This window comes from Stegastes partitus, unplaced genomic scaffold (genome assembly GCF_000690725.1).
Source record: "Stegastes partitus isolate 25-593 unplaced genomic scaffold, Stegastes_partitus-1.0.2 Scaffold11, whole genome shotgun sequence".
Lineage (NCBI taxonomy): Eukaryota > Metazoa > Chordata > Actinopteri > Pomacentridae > Stegastes > Stegastes partitus.
The window spans coordinates 1,286,271-1,300,967 of NW_007577742.1; the positions used below are offsets into that span (position 1 = coordinate 1,286,271).

General features: G+C 39.7%; 2 protein-coding genes across 2 annotated transcripts in view; both read left to right on the top strand.

Annotated features, from left to right (window-relative positions):
- Nucleotides 1–482: 482 nt before the first annotated feature.
- On the top strand, nt 483–9,993 carry sgms2a (sphingomyelin synthase 2a). The gene is made up of 6 exons (XM_008287296.1): nt 483–500; nt 4,426–4,929; nt 6,274–6,391; nt 7,158–7,311; nt 7,785–7,951; nt 9,157–9,993. Exons 2-6 carry the CDS (start codon nt 4,481–4,483, stop codon nt 9,340–9,342), a joined length of 1,074 nt encoding a protein of 357 aa, XP_008285518.1. The 5' UTR covers nt 483–500; nt 4,426–4,480; the 3' UTR covers nt 9,343–9,993.
- A 3,290-nt stretch (nt 9,994–13,283) lies between these two features.
- Nucleotides 13,284–14,697, top strand: part of cyp2u1 (cytochrome P450, family 2, subfamily U, polypeptide 1) — a 6,392-nt gene continuing 4,978 nt past the window's right edge. Inside the window, exon 1 of the mRNA XM_008287310.1 lies at nt 13,284–13,778. Coding sequence (XP_008285532.1) covers nt 13,358–13,778 — 421 coding nt within the window. The 5' untranslated portion in view covers nt 13,284–13,357. The remainder of the gene's footprint in view (nt 13,779–14,697) is intronic.

The following is a 14,697-nucleotide window of genomic DNA, read 5'->3' on the forward strand; positions in this document are numbered from 1 at the left end:
TATGCTGGAAATTCCATTTGTATTTTTACTGGCATTGCTGTGTGATAAATTAGGCAAATAATTTGACTTAATCGTGACTAAATAAGTGAAAACAAAAAGTATACATATATTATAATATTTTTTTTACATCATGTTCGCAGATCCTTTTTTTTTTTTTAAATAAATATATCTCCACACAAACTAAAATACCAGCTCAAAGTGTGCGCAAAATGCGACTCTTGCATCTATTTAAATACGGCAGAAACGGAGTTAGAGGGCGACGCGTGTGTTGATTACAGGACGGTTCCTCCGAATTAAAGGGGATGCGAGGCAGGAGGCTGGAGGATGGATGTGAGAATATGTGGGGCATCAGGGAGGAGCGCTCCCTCAAAAGCCAGCAGCAGTGTCGCGTAATGTGCCAGTGCAGGCGGAGAGGAGCAGCGAGCAGACAGGGCGCAGCACCGGGGATTCGAGAAGCTGCGAACTCCAGGAAGAGGTGCTAGGAGGCCCGAGCGAGGCAGGTAGGATGCTATAAAACTGTGCAACATGTGAATGTAAATGCAGAAGGATCGTCCTCTCATCCGTCTGCGTCGTGGCTGTGATGTTGAAAAGGATGGTAGGCGGCAGACGAATGGATTTTATACTCCTGATGACAGTCAACTTTTCATCAGTCTTGCCTGTAAATACAGAAGCGATGTGGATTCTAGTAAACACATTTGATTGTTTATTTGTTGTATAGAGTTCACGTGTTCATAAATTAATGCAAAAAGTTCCCTTTTCATGAGCTGCAAGTGTGTTATGATAATGATGATCACCTTGAATGACACACAAAAGGGCAAAAGGCAAGTTGTCACAATGCAAATCAAAAGCAGTAACCTATTTCTGAAGTGAGCAGACTGCTTGAGATACATACATGTTTTTGTTTTAGTTCCATTTTCATAATCCAGCTGTCAGTTCCCAACTGCAGTAGCTCTGACTGAAACTAGAGGGCTTAATTACAGGACGTGCAGTGACCTGTTGCCCCACCCAGCAGCCTCATATGGAACCTAGTGTTTAAGACTGTGTGTGGGGCCACTGTGCTACACCCCAAAAGTAAACTTCAAAACCGGCTGTGCCCTGAACACCATTTGTGACAGCCTGCCGCCATGTAACATATGGGAGACACCCAGTCCTGAACCTGACATTACTGCCAGTTTAAACCCCTCATGTGGTTGTGGAACCCAGAAACAGAGGGCTGGGTCCATGTTCAGTGGGACTATTTTTGCTGCTATGAAATGGGATGTGTTGCTTTAGATACAACAACAATTATTTGTTCTCTCACGAAAGAATGTGTTTCCCCATGTCTTTGATTAACAGCCCTGGTTGTTAATCTGTTAAACAGTAGTGACTAACATATGTGTGGCAAAAACCCAAAGGTTACAAACTTCTGCTTGCTGTCTTTCACACTGTTGTCATGACATGATAAATAAAAACACAAGCTGCTCCTCACATCAAGATCTGCTACCAAAAGTAATAGTATCTTGGTTATCACTGCTATTATTCCTGTTGCACTTACTAGCAGGTGGTTGAAAGTAGAAGTGTGTAACCAATTGCTGATGTACAGTTTTTGAATACTAGTTCATTTTTCTTTGGAAAATAAGTGTCTACATAGACAGCACATGATGAGGCTATATGATGTTTTGCATTGTTTTAGAACTTACATGATAAGATCATCCTTTGTTAATCCCATTGCAGGGAAATAGGCAGTGTTAAAGCAGCAAAGGGGATAATGCAAACACATAGGGAACATTAGTAAAAACACAAATAAACAAGTATAAATATACAGAATCACAGATAATGTTATGCAGATTCTTCTACATGTAGAATATGTAGATGTTGCACAGATTCATCTGAAAGCGAAAAACAATGATATTGCACAGGGTCATTCTAAATGCAGAAAAATATTATATGACAGTCAAGAGTAGTTACAGTTAGTGTCAGCTGGGCCAGTTACGGCAGTGAAGTGCTACTTACAAATTAATGTATTAAAAAGTACTTCTACTACTACTATTTTACTAATGCTGTTACCCAAATAAGATGCTGAATGCAGTATTTCTTACTTAGAACACAGTGCTTTTACTCTGATTCTGTGGAATTGCCACTTTTACTTAAGCACAAAATATGCTTTTTACTGTTGCTGCTTCTACTACGGCACGAAACAGTAATAGTAATAATAAACACACATCTGGTTCTTTTGTCAAAGCAAAAAAGGGAGCCTTCTTTCATCACAGACACATTATTGTTAATTACAAATCTTCAACATGTGGCGTTCAAGTACACAAACCTGTGTGAGATACTTCAGTGAGATCTTCTTTGGTGAGAATTCGAACATAAATTTTGAGTGTGAAGGTGAAATCAAAACAGAACACGTCACAAGCACAAAACTACAACAAGCTTTACTGCTGAACATGAAGGTTCTTTGACTTGTTTTAGAGCAATCGTAAAGTGAGCTCCTCTCTGTGGAGTCACCAGTTCCTAGAGGGCAGGGCCACCTCTGGTGTGACTTATTTTTAACCTTCGCTTTGATGAAGACAGTCTACATGATGTAGAAAAAGAAAATGAGTGGACAGCAAGAGAAGCATGTTATTATGAAGGCCCCAAAATGGAGTCAAAACCCTGGTTCCCCTGGAGTAAAATACAGCCTTCAAGGCAACTGGTTGACTTCTCTTGAAATAGCTCGGGTGAGAGGAGGCGGCCAAGTTATCCATTATGGCCTGTGACCATGTGGAATAGGTTTTTCTGCCAGTTTTCCATCACCACCCAGTACTTGTTGCCGGTGGGAAAATGCTGTGTACTGTACATGAGGGAGGAGGGGACCGGAAAATGAGTCTAATGGAGACACTCTGCTCTCCTGACCCTCACATGTACTGCACATACACAGCAGTCAACTTAGGTAGATAGTTAGACTTTATTGTGCTTGGTGGAAAACCTTTATTCACAGCACTTTACATCACCTTGACACACATCATCGTACAGAAATAACGGAAATATTTGAGTTTCCACACAGCAGCTCACAACAGCGACAGACAGAACAACATGAAAACAAGACGTGTGGTTCTCGCAGCTGGTCTTCCCCGTTCAGTTTCCAATATGGCTGCGAGTACCAGCCAAAGGGAACACTGGAAAATAAGTATCTCACATCTAAGTTGTACTGAATGACTATGAACAGATGCAAAAATATAAAATACATAGGGACTCATACATAAAGGTAGAAATAGTACTGCCTCCTTCCAACACTTTTAAACAGTAAAATCGATATTTGCAACAACTATGCCCTGCATAAGCTTAATGTATCTCACTAATAGCATGAGGGGCATGGCATTGTAATTGGTTTATATTGTTTGTTTGTCCTTGTTGATCTTATTTGGCTTCTTGGTCAGGATTAGCATACCATATGAACCCTTAAAGCCTGTCATAACTTGTGTTCTGTTTTCTTCTATCAGTTGCATAACAGAGACTGAGTCTGCTGTGGGTTAGTCAGAGGGCATTATACTGTTATCCCTTCTCTGCTGTAATAATATTTTCCCAAAAATTGATTCTGAGGAAACTGATACTTTCAGCGGCTCTCTTGCATCCAGCCATACTCTATTTCTATCCCACCTTTTATCCTGCTGCCAGGCTTCTCTACAAGTAAACATTGCATTCTGTGTGTATGGCAGACGACATTTATTGTGATGCATTTCAGGGTTCATAGCAATATTCTTCAGTCCATTAATGGAACCGTTAAGGAAGCTTTTTAGATGTGAAAGATTGAAAATGGTCATTGCTTTCGTGTGCTCTCAAGTCATTTACTGACAACAGCGTCACAAAATTTCATGTGCTTATCTCCCGCTTTGATTGTCTTCTAGGCGTGATTCAGACGTCCAGCTCTGAACAATGAGGTGACAGATAGACACACTTAAGGGTAATGTCTAGACATAAAAACAGCTGAAGTGACCATAGCAGCTGCCTGTTGAGGAAAGTTCAAAGACCCAAAACAAACCAGTGTACCAGAAAGAGTTTGGAAATCCTAAACTGAGAGTTTGACTGAACATCCAAATAGAAAACTGTTAAAGTGATTCTCCTGAATGTCCAGTGAAAGGAAAATATAACTCACAGCATTAACTCACACAGCCACATCTATATAACTGGGTGCTACAAACTTAAAAATAGCTTTTCAGTCTAAATGGGGCATTTCAGTTGGCAGAATCAAGAAGTTAGCATCAATAATGCCTCCATCCCTTGCGTTGTTCATCCCTAAAATAGGTGAGAGTGGAAACAAAAGTAAACCAGGGTTCATCCCTTCTCTGTTTCTCATCATGATGATTTGACATCCTTAATACAACCACCCAGTGCCTGTTTACAGAAGATCTTTTCTATCTTGAGCAAAGTTTGTCAGTTTCAACCTTTTGATTTCTCCCATGGCAGCTAACAAACCTCAACCCAGAGGAGCGGCGCCTGTGAATGGACAGTGCAGACACCCATGGCATCACAGGAGCTTGTGGATGCAAGAGAATCAGCCGCCGACAATCTTAACCCAGGAATGGAGGGTGGTGCCGTGCCCAGCGGCGGCAAAACCTGTCCTGTCCACACTTCAGGCGGAGAGGATGCAAAGAAGGGCTTTCGGAAAGGCATAGGCAGGCATAATGACTACGTGAAGATCTCCGTGCTGGAGTCCAAGGTCAACCGTCTGCCCATGGAGTGGTGGAAGACGGCAATCGCTTTTTTTTATGCCGGTTTTAACTTGGTTCTGACAACAGTCGTCATCACGGTCGTCCACGAGAGGGTCCCGCCGAAAGAGGACAGCCCACCTCTTCCTGATAAGTTCTTTGACTATATCGACAGGGTCAAGTGGGCGTTTACGGTGACGGAGATCAATGGCATGGTGCTGTTGGCCATTTGGATGATCCAGTTGTTCTTCTTTAGATACAGGTAAGAACCACTGATACTATCTGTTGCATATTGTTTTCTTTACGCTTAAAGACAAGTTTGGTGATATTTGATGAGGTATTTTTATGGAGTTTGTGAAAAAATTGAGAAATACAGGGGGAAAAACACTCAATATATTTTTTTTAAAAAGGGGGGGGAGAGATTAGGTATGGCTGTTAAACATTAGCAGTTCAGAGAGCTGACAACAAAACATACAGTCACCATTTATATGTAGCTGAAAATGTTTGATTTAATTAATAAATATCATGAAGTCTTCCACTTTTGGTCATTTGCCTGTATGAATTACCATGAAGGTATTTAGGCGTTTTATTTGCTCCTGTCACATTTTAACCCACTGTGGGTTCCTTTTTCACTTTAACAAATAGGGATGCACCTCTATGGAAACAGAACAACCACAGCTAGAAGGAGAAAGAACTAAAAAAAATATCTTCTTTGCTGTATAACACGCTAACAGTGCCATAAATCATTAAACAAAAAGAAAGTGTCTATTTATTTTTGGAAAAGTCAGCATTTACAGCATGTTCCCAAATGCCCACAGAAGTTACAAGTACTGTAAAAAAATAAAATAAAAAAAAGTGACTCTGCATGCTATAGATATTTTCCTACTTACATTTTAATTTATTTCCATACTTGTCTCTTATCTGCTATGTGCAAGCACAGCTGGAAGTTCAGCCCAGTTCAGCCAGAGTTTTATTCTCTAGACTATCAGTCACAGCTGAGTCCCAAGAGCACAAGTTGTATTTTTGGCTTTTAAACGGGACATGTAGAATAGAATGATTTTGCTGAAATGTCACAAGTTTAAGCTTGAATTTGATTAAGTTTGCCGACTGAATGGCACATCACAGATGAGCAGCTCAACGACCACTGCGAATTTGAAAAGTATTTCTGTTTTTACAGTTTCTGTCTGACAAATGGCATCATCTTCTTTTAAAGATACCATGCCTTTTATAGACATAGAATTTGCAATGCTCAACATTAACAATAAAAACACAAATAGCACGTTTAACACAGTGCTACAACACTCTAGTGAGGACTTCTCATTGTCAACATTTGGTCTGGCTAATAAAACTCATTTTGACTGAACAGGAGTTTTTCAACATACTGATTAATCACACCGAGCAAGATTGCCTGCAGTTCTCAGCATTTAGTGCATTTCAGTAGATGTTTCCCTTTTGTAAACAGAGTATGCATCATTAATGTCAGTGGTATATTGGCATAGTTACACTGTATATAGGGATTAAATAAGAAGTACTGCAAAATGAAGAGACCACAATATCATCAGCACATTTATCAGCCCATGGTGGCTTTTACATTGTTCATCTGCAGGTCAATAGCATGCAGACGGTTCTTCTTTCTCATCGGCACCCTGTACTTGTACCGCTGTGTCACGATGTACATCACCACCCTGCCTGTGCCTGGTATGCACATGACTTGTGCTCCTAAGGTGAGTAGCATGCAAACATCAGAGGGACTGTCAGTAGTCGTATCTCTTGTGCAATCTCTGGGACTTGCTTTGCACGACCGCACAAGTGGCTATAAAAAAAGCCATTTTAGCTTTTACTGCCTCAGGAAACCAGCGATATCGAGGTGCATTAGTGTCTGATCAAAAACATGTGCCCCTGGCAGTTGTTTGTTGCGTTGTGTCGTGTAAAAGGATCACAGGCTAGATAATTGGATGGGGGGTTTTTTCTCAAACAATTTCATATGTTGACCATGTATGGAAGACTTAAAAAGCAAATCATCTCCCCTAACTAAAGCAGCAGGTACAAACACAAGATTGTATTATGATGTTGTTATTACATGTAGTTGGAAATGCTGTTCAAATCTTTATTGAACAGTAATTTAATACTGTCGTGTCATCACCATGAAGAATAAAGTGTCAAGCTATTAATTTAGTAGGATAATTTGTTTTGATAGTACTAATTGTTTGGGTTAGCATTTAAGTATTTGTAAAGTTCTTGTTGTTTCAGCTTATCACATGTGAAGTTTAGCTGCTTTCTTTTATTTTACATCAGGTAAATTACTAGTGTTAACTTTTTGGCTTGTTTTTTCAGAACTGGAAACTCACATTTTGCACTCAATTCAAAATTTTTGTAGAAAAAATGTTTGATTGCAAAAAATACCAGTGATGATAATATCCATTCCTTGCAGCCTTAATGTTACTGCTGATCCAGTATCTCCCTCATTCCGTTCTTCCTGTTCTCCATCAGCTTCACGGAGACTCCCAGGCAAAAATTCAGCGAATTCTGCGGCTGATTTCAGGCGGAGGGCTTTCCATCACAAACTCCCACCTCCTGTGTGGAGACTTCCTCTACAGCGGACACACGGTGATGCTCACCCTCACCTATCTGTTCATCAAGGAGTGTGAGTGCTCAAAGAAAGCCTTGTTTGTTTGCTTGTGTCAAATAATTTATGGGATTTTTGCATGAATAATATATGAATTATATTGTGTGTTTCCACTCCCACTCTCACTGTGGCAGATATTGTAGTATTATACAGCTACACGTCGCCCTATAGGCGCTAATGGGATACAAATAACTTCATTACTGCTTTTCTTTCATGAAATATTCAACATTTGACAACAGAGATTTGAAGACACAGTGTCCTTTTAGAGTTTATGTTTCTGCTCAGGTGAATAAAAGGTGAAAATATGTTGGGGTTTTTTCATTTCCACGCTTACAAAGATTTTGTTTCACGTCTTTCTGTTGTTGTCGTCACATTTTATTGTCACCAAATGGCCACTTATTTTTACATTGAAGATATGGAAGAACAAACCACAAATCAATGTTGCTATAAATATTAACCGCACTCTTGTCTTCACTTACGTCTCCCTTAAGACTCGCCGCGGTCGTTCTGGTGGTACCATCTCATGTGCTGGCTGCTGAGTGCTGTGGGGGTGGTGTGCATCTTGGTGGCACACGAGCACTACAGCGTGGACGTGGTTGTGGCGTATTTCATCACCTCCCGGCTGTTCTGGTGGTACCACACCATGGCCAACTTACAGGTCTGTGTGTATGTGTGTGTGTGTATGTGTGTGTGTGTAGGTGTGTGTGTGTGTGTGTGTGTGCGTCCCCTCCCATTGAACCTTGAGTGAATTGTGAATGAAGGGATTTAGTGTCTGTGTTCTGCAAGTTGACATCAAGTGTACTGGCTTAACATTACAAGGTAACACAAGAATTTATCACTGAGTATGTTTAAACAAAATGATTTATTTATTACATATTATTATACACTTAGACAGAATGTTTTAAGACTGTGTCTTTAATACATCAATGTAATCCCCTATTATAATGCAATGAAACTCACAAATCACTTGTCATGGTTAATGTTCACCACAATTTTCCATTAAAGAAGACCAAAGAAGCATCACCATAGCTCACCTGGTTGAGCTGGCATCCCATGTATAGGGGCTATAGTCCCCGACGCAGCTGTCATGGGTTCGAGTCCCGCTCATGACTATTTGCTGCAGGTCCTTCCCCCTTTCTTCTCTCCCCACTTTCCTTTATCTGTCTCTGTCCTGTCTAATGAGGCCAAAAAATATCTTTAAAAAAAAAAGAAGACCAAAGAAGCATCACCATAGCTCACCTGGTTGAGCTGGCGTCCCATGTATAGGGGCTATAGTCCCCGACGCAGTGGTCATGGGTTCGAGTCCCGCTCATGACCATTTGCGGCAGGTCCTTCCCCCTTTCTTCTCTCCCCACTTTCCTATCTCTTTCTCTGTACTATCTAAAAAGGCCAAAAAATATCTTAAAAAAAAAAAGAAGACCAAAGAAGTAAAAGAAAATCATACAACCTTTACCACTGATTTCAATATTAAGTTTTCTGTGTTTTATTACTCTATTTACAATAACAGTTTTTTTTTTAATCATATATTGTTTGTCTCTGTAAAGTGGTTCAAAGCTAAAATGAGGCTTTTGCAGTCTGAGTTAGTCAAGTCTAATGGGTTATTCTTCTTTATCACTACATTTCTTCTTTATGTGACTCTACCTCCACCACAGCTCTGGTTTTAAAAAACAACAACCCTATCCTTTGATATAAATAAAAATGATCAGAGGTTCTTTGCTAATGTAACTTCCAACCACGAAAAGACTTCAAATAAATTCCAGCCTTATATCAGTAGTTACAGACAATGTGTCTCTGTTCTGTTGCAAACAAACACTTTATTATTCATGATGTTACTCTAATGGATATCTGACATTGTTTTGACAGACTCTAAAGTGTTCGCCCAACAACTACCTCACCAACACCTGGTGGAACCCAGTGTTCAACTTCATGGAGAGGAACGTCCAGACCTCAGTGCCGTGCTCGTACAGTTGGCCCATCACCTGGCCTCCCGCCTGCCTTAAGAACCCCTGCAAGAAGTACTCCATGGTACAGAGCACACGGGAGGAGTGACACAACCTGGACACTGAAGCCGCAGCAGTGTTACTTGAAAATCCACTGAGGTGGCATTCATTCATTCATTCATTCATTCATTCATTCATTCATTCATTCATTCATTCATTCATTCATTCAGCCTTGTCTACTGGACAGGAACATTGATCCCAAATTCATAGCTATGAATGAAGTGTTTCAGTGTTATATGTCAAGAAGGATAATCATATTGTCTCTGTATTTTTGCCACTGTGATTTATTTATGAAATAAAGTCCTGCAAGTTATTATTGTTTTTGTAAATGATAACTGTATCTGATCCTAGTGATCCTTTTCACACATGAACAGGCAATTGTTTGCATCATAGTTGCAGGTCTGTTGCAGTATTTGCAAGACTTGATTGATTTTCCTCCTTATTTCTTCCATACTATATGTTTTTAGGGGGTTTACCTCCATGTTGTATCAGTGTGCTCAAGTCACAAGGTGCCTTAGTGAGTTAAATGTCAGTAGGTATACCAAAGCTGCCAATGTCTTAGTGATTTTTTTTTCTATGAGTTTTATTATTATTATTATAATTATTATTAAGTTGGTATTCATTTTAGTATCCTAGAGTGTGTATATCTCAGCTGTAGTCTCAACATTGTACCGTTGTATTAAAATTTTACCATACTAAAGCTTCAGTGTGTTCCTTTTTATTCAGATTGTTGTGCTGTAAACCCAACAACACACCAACTAATTCATAGAATAGATTTTTTTTTTTTTAAGTCAACGCTGCATATGTAATAAAGTGATATTATCCACATTAAGAACAATAATGCAAAGAGTGATAAACTAGCTTGGTATTTTATATACATGGTATACATAAAAGTATAACCTTGTATTTGTACTTTCCATCATAAACTATGATCAAAATTAGTGTTAGATCTAAATTTGGATTCAGGATGTCTAAAGTTTAAGTTAAAGTTCTCACATTTTATGATCTTAAAAATGTGGACATTTTAATGTTATTGGTAGTTTGTACTTTAGCAGGTGGGGGCAAAATATGAATGTCAGAAACAGCAATGCAGTAAATGTAAAATATTGATGGTATGAGCGTTTTTTAATTACATTTTTATGAAGAAGTTCACATTCTGCTGTTTGAATAGACTCACTCAATAACGTGGCAGCGTGTTTCTCTTCTGTGGCGAATATTGCAGCTATAATGACAGTATGGATATAAAGGGGTTTCTTAATTTTTAATGAGCCATTATCAAACATTAGTCACCTCCATTTATAAATGGTAATAAATCATGGTTCTACAATCCATCAGGTTTTATATTTTAAATGGTTGTATGAGTAGTTTTCGGTCATTTCTTTTCCAGATGATAGGTGGTCAGACGTTGTGGTCAGCTTTCTCATCACCTCTTCCATTCACAGATTTGTACAGCAATCAGACAGCGCACTGAACAGCGAGCACCAGCATGAACGCCATGGATGTTTTAGCAGAACAAGGCACCAACTAAACCCCTAAAAACTCATCTCTGTGCTTTGAAATTGCATGTTTTGAAGTTTTTTTTATTGAAATAATTCCTCCACGCTGTAAAATGGCTTATACAGTGCTGTGAAAAAGAATTCTCCTTCCTGATGTCTTCTGTTTTTGCATATTACTCACATTGAAATGTTCTAGATCATTAGAGTAATATTTACATTTATTTAATATTAGACAAAGAAAACAGATAAAACACAAAATTGAATTTTTAAACTAGGATTTATTAAAGATTTATTGAAAACTTATATCACCCCTGTGAAAAAAGTAATTCTCCCTCTAAACCTCATAACTGGTTGGTCCACGATTGGCAGCAACAACTGCAGTTAAATGTTTGTGATAGCTTGTGATCAGTTCTTTATATCACCATGGAAGAATTCTGGCCCACTCTTCTGTGCAAAATAATTTTAATTCAGCCACATTACATGGTTTTCGAGCATGAACTTCCCTTTTAAGGTCTCGCCACAGCATCTTAATTGAATTTGACTTGGCCATTCAGTCTTTTGGAGCCATTCAGAAGTGGACTGATGGGCAAACATTCTCCAGGAGGGTTTTTCCAGGAGAGCAGAATTCATGGCTCCATTAGTTATGATAAGTCGTCTAGATCCTGTGAAAGCAAAGCAGCCTCAAACCAATGCACTACTGCCACTATGTTTCACTGCTGGTATCACTGGGATCATGTTGTTCTTGTGGGATGCAGCATTACCTTCACACCAAATTTATCGGGACCCATGTCTTTCAGAAAATTCTGCCTTTGACTCCACAGGATGTTATTCCAAAAGTCTTGGGGATCATCTAGATTTTTTTTTTCTCCAAATGCCAGAAGAGCCTTTATGTTCTTTTGGTCGGGAGTGGTTTGCGCCTTGTAAGTCTCCCATTGATGCCATTTCAGCCCTGTGTCTTCCTTATTGTGGAATAATGTACACTGACCTTAACTGAGGGAAGTGAGGCCCACAGTTCTTTTGATGTTCATTTGGGTTCTTTTGTGACCTCCTGGATGAGATATCGATGCGCTCTTGGATAAATGGTGGTCTGCAGGCTACTCCTGGGAAGTTTCACCTCTGTTCCATGTCTTCTCCATTTGTGGAGAAGACGCTGGGGTTCGCTGGAATCCCAGAGTAGTCCTTGTGACAGTTTCCAGAGTGATAAATATCAGTTAGCCTGCTTCACAATGCCAGGCAGGTTCTATTTAAGTGATGTTCAGATTCAACAAGCTTGGCAGCAATCATATGTAGGTGTCACTGGTGAAATGAATTTGGTCATTTGGATCGGTAGTTAAGGGGGCAATTACTTTCTCACATCGAACAAGATGAGGCTGGACAGCTTTTTTTTAAAAACCTGCATTTTGTGTTTTCTTTGTCTCATATGAAAATTATTTTGATGATCTGAAACATTTAAGTGTGACAAATATGCAAAAACAGAAGATATCTGTAGGGGGGGCAAATACTTTTTTACAGCGACGTAGGTTATTTTAAACCAGGGCCTCCTTTAGAATGTGTGGATCTCTGAAGTCCCTGCTTCTCTCTTCACCCCTCCACTGCTTACTGCAGCTCGAGAACACATACAACTATCTACTCCACACTACACATCGGCAAGCCGTGTAAATTCTACAAAAAATAACCTTAAGGGAAGGTTCAATGAACTGTAAGCTTTAGGGAACATTCTGGAAACATTACAATAAAGGTTCTGTTTTAAAAAAGAAATCTTTAGGTTACTTGAAGGTTTAACAAAATAATGTTCAGTGAAAGTTTATCTAAGGTCCTCAGAACGTTTCACAAAACCTTCAGGGGACATTCCTAAAAATGTTCCCCAAAGATTCCCTTCATTCTGGGCCCTTGAAAGTTCTACTAAATTAAAATAAATAAATAAAAATAAATAATCCCCCTATAAACTTCAAGGAACACACTGGGAACATTATCATAAAATAAAATGTTTTATTTTATTTTTAAAGGGAACCTTTAGGTTTAACAAAGGTTTCACAAAATAACTTTTAAGGAAATGTGCCCTGATATATATATATATATATATATATATATATATACCTACATGAAGCCTTCAGAGAACATTAATCGAAAGTTCCCTGAAGGTTTCACTTTATAACCTTCGGGGAAGTCTCCAGAGTGTTCTCTGAAGCTTTTAAATCCATCAACTACAACTTATAAACCCTTTGAAACAACATGCTTCCCTATCAGAGTACTTCTCTATTTGATGCTGTCAGGGCGGACAAGGTAAATCAAGCAGGCAGCCTCTCAAACACATAAACATATCTGTGGTCAGGTAAATCAGCGGGCAGTAGCGCTGTTTCATTGGTCAGTGTGAGCACCAATAGCAGCAGCGCTCCATTCCGTCAGCCAATAGGAGCACAGTAACGGTACTACGTTGACTCCTGCGTTCATAACAACACAGGAAGAGCATGAGCTGCCCTTATAAACTCGGTGAAACTCCTGAGCTGGCAGGTTAAAAGTCAGAGATGTGGCTGCCTGTGTTTGTCCTGTCGTAACTCTAACGCCATAATGTCGCTGTCATGGCTCAGCGGCTCTGTTCTCACAGGTGTAAACACTGCAGCTTTACTAGCTTTCCTGTTGTTGTCTTGCTTACTGGTTGTGTACCAGAAGAAGCGGGACTCGCTGTATAGAAACATTCCTCCAGGGCCGAAGCCATGGCCAGTGGTCGGCAACTTCGGCGGGTTTCTCGTCCCGTCTTTCCTCCAGAAGAGAGGCGGACAGCAGGCAGCCAGCAGCCCTGCTAGCCCCATGGAGGCTTTTGCAGCGCTGAGCAGGACTTACGGTAACGTGTACAGCCTGTTTGTGGGGACTCAGCTCATGGTGGTGTTAAATGGCTACGAAGCGGTGAAAGATGCTCTGTCAAACTACCCACAGGTGTTCTCAGACAGACCTGACATCCCTGCTATCACCATCATGACGAAACGCAAAGGTAAGAGGCTGCAAGACACAGACAAACACACATAAAAGTGCTGATGCAGGTTCTGCTTTACTCATCACATGTACACACGTGGTACCGTTCCGTTAAAGAGAGAAAAACCCACAGTGGTCACTCAAGTAACTTGAAACTGACAAAAGCAATAACTTTTTTTTATATATAATTTTTTTTTTTTTTTTTTTTATGTACTGAAAATGAACTAATGGAAATATTGTTTTTGAATTGTAGTTCAACAGAATCATTTTCAAAACAAACTTATGAAAAACTTATACCCTAAATCTCTAAATGAATAATATGTGCCACTGTGGTCACAGGAACATCAAGCTGCTTGGAGATGGTCTCATAGCCTTTACCTTTAACATGCTTGTCTATAATTTTCTTTCTAATCTCCTGAGACAACTCTCTCCTTAGCTTTTTGTGGTCCATGTTTAGTGTGGTACACACCATGTTACCAAATAGCACAGTGACCACTTTTCACCCTTTAAATAGGCTGACTGACTGATTACAAGTTTGTAGACACCTGTGATGCTAACTAGAGGACACACCTTAGTCTAACATGTCCCTATGATCACATTGTTTTCAATCTTTTCTAGGGGCACCATCATTTTTTGTCCAGGCCAGTTTCAATAGTTTGTTTATTAAAATGATTCTGTTGAACCACAATTCAAAAACAACGTCTGATTTTCATTGGTTCATTTTCAGTAATTTTTTATTTCTTATTATTTTTGCCAGTTTCAAGTTATTTCAGTGACCACTGTGGGTTGTTCTTCCACATTCATCCATTATCTATACACCGCTTAATCCTCATTGGGGTCGCGGGGGGGCTGGAGCCTATCCCAGCTGACTCAGGGTGAAGGCAGGGGACACCCTGGACAGGTCACCAGTCTATCACAGGGCTACACTTAGAGACAGA

Bases quoted from the DNA above. Each gene is read 5' to 3' on its own strand.
- sgms2a (XM_008287296.1), top strand. From the start codon at position 4,481: ATGGCATCACAGGAGCTTGTGGATGCAAGAGAATCAGCCGCCGACAAT. The intron at 4,930-6,273 runs GTAAGAACCACT...GTTCATCTGCAG, and splicing joins TTGTTCTTCTTTAGATACAG to GTCAATAGCATGCAGACGGT. The intron at 7,952-9,156 runs GTCTGTGTGTAT...TTGTTTTGACAG, and splicing joins ACACCATGGCCAACTTACAG to ACTCTAAAGTGTTCGCCCAA.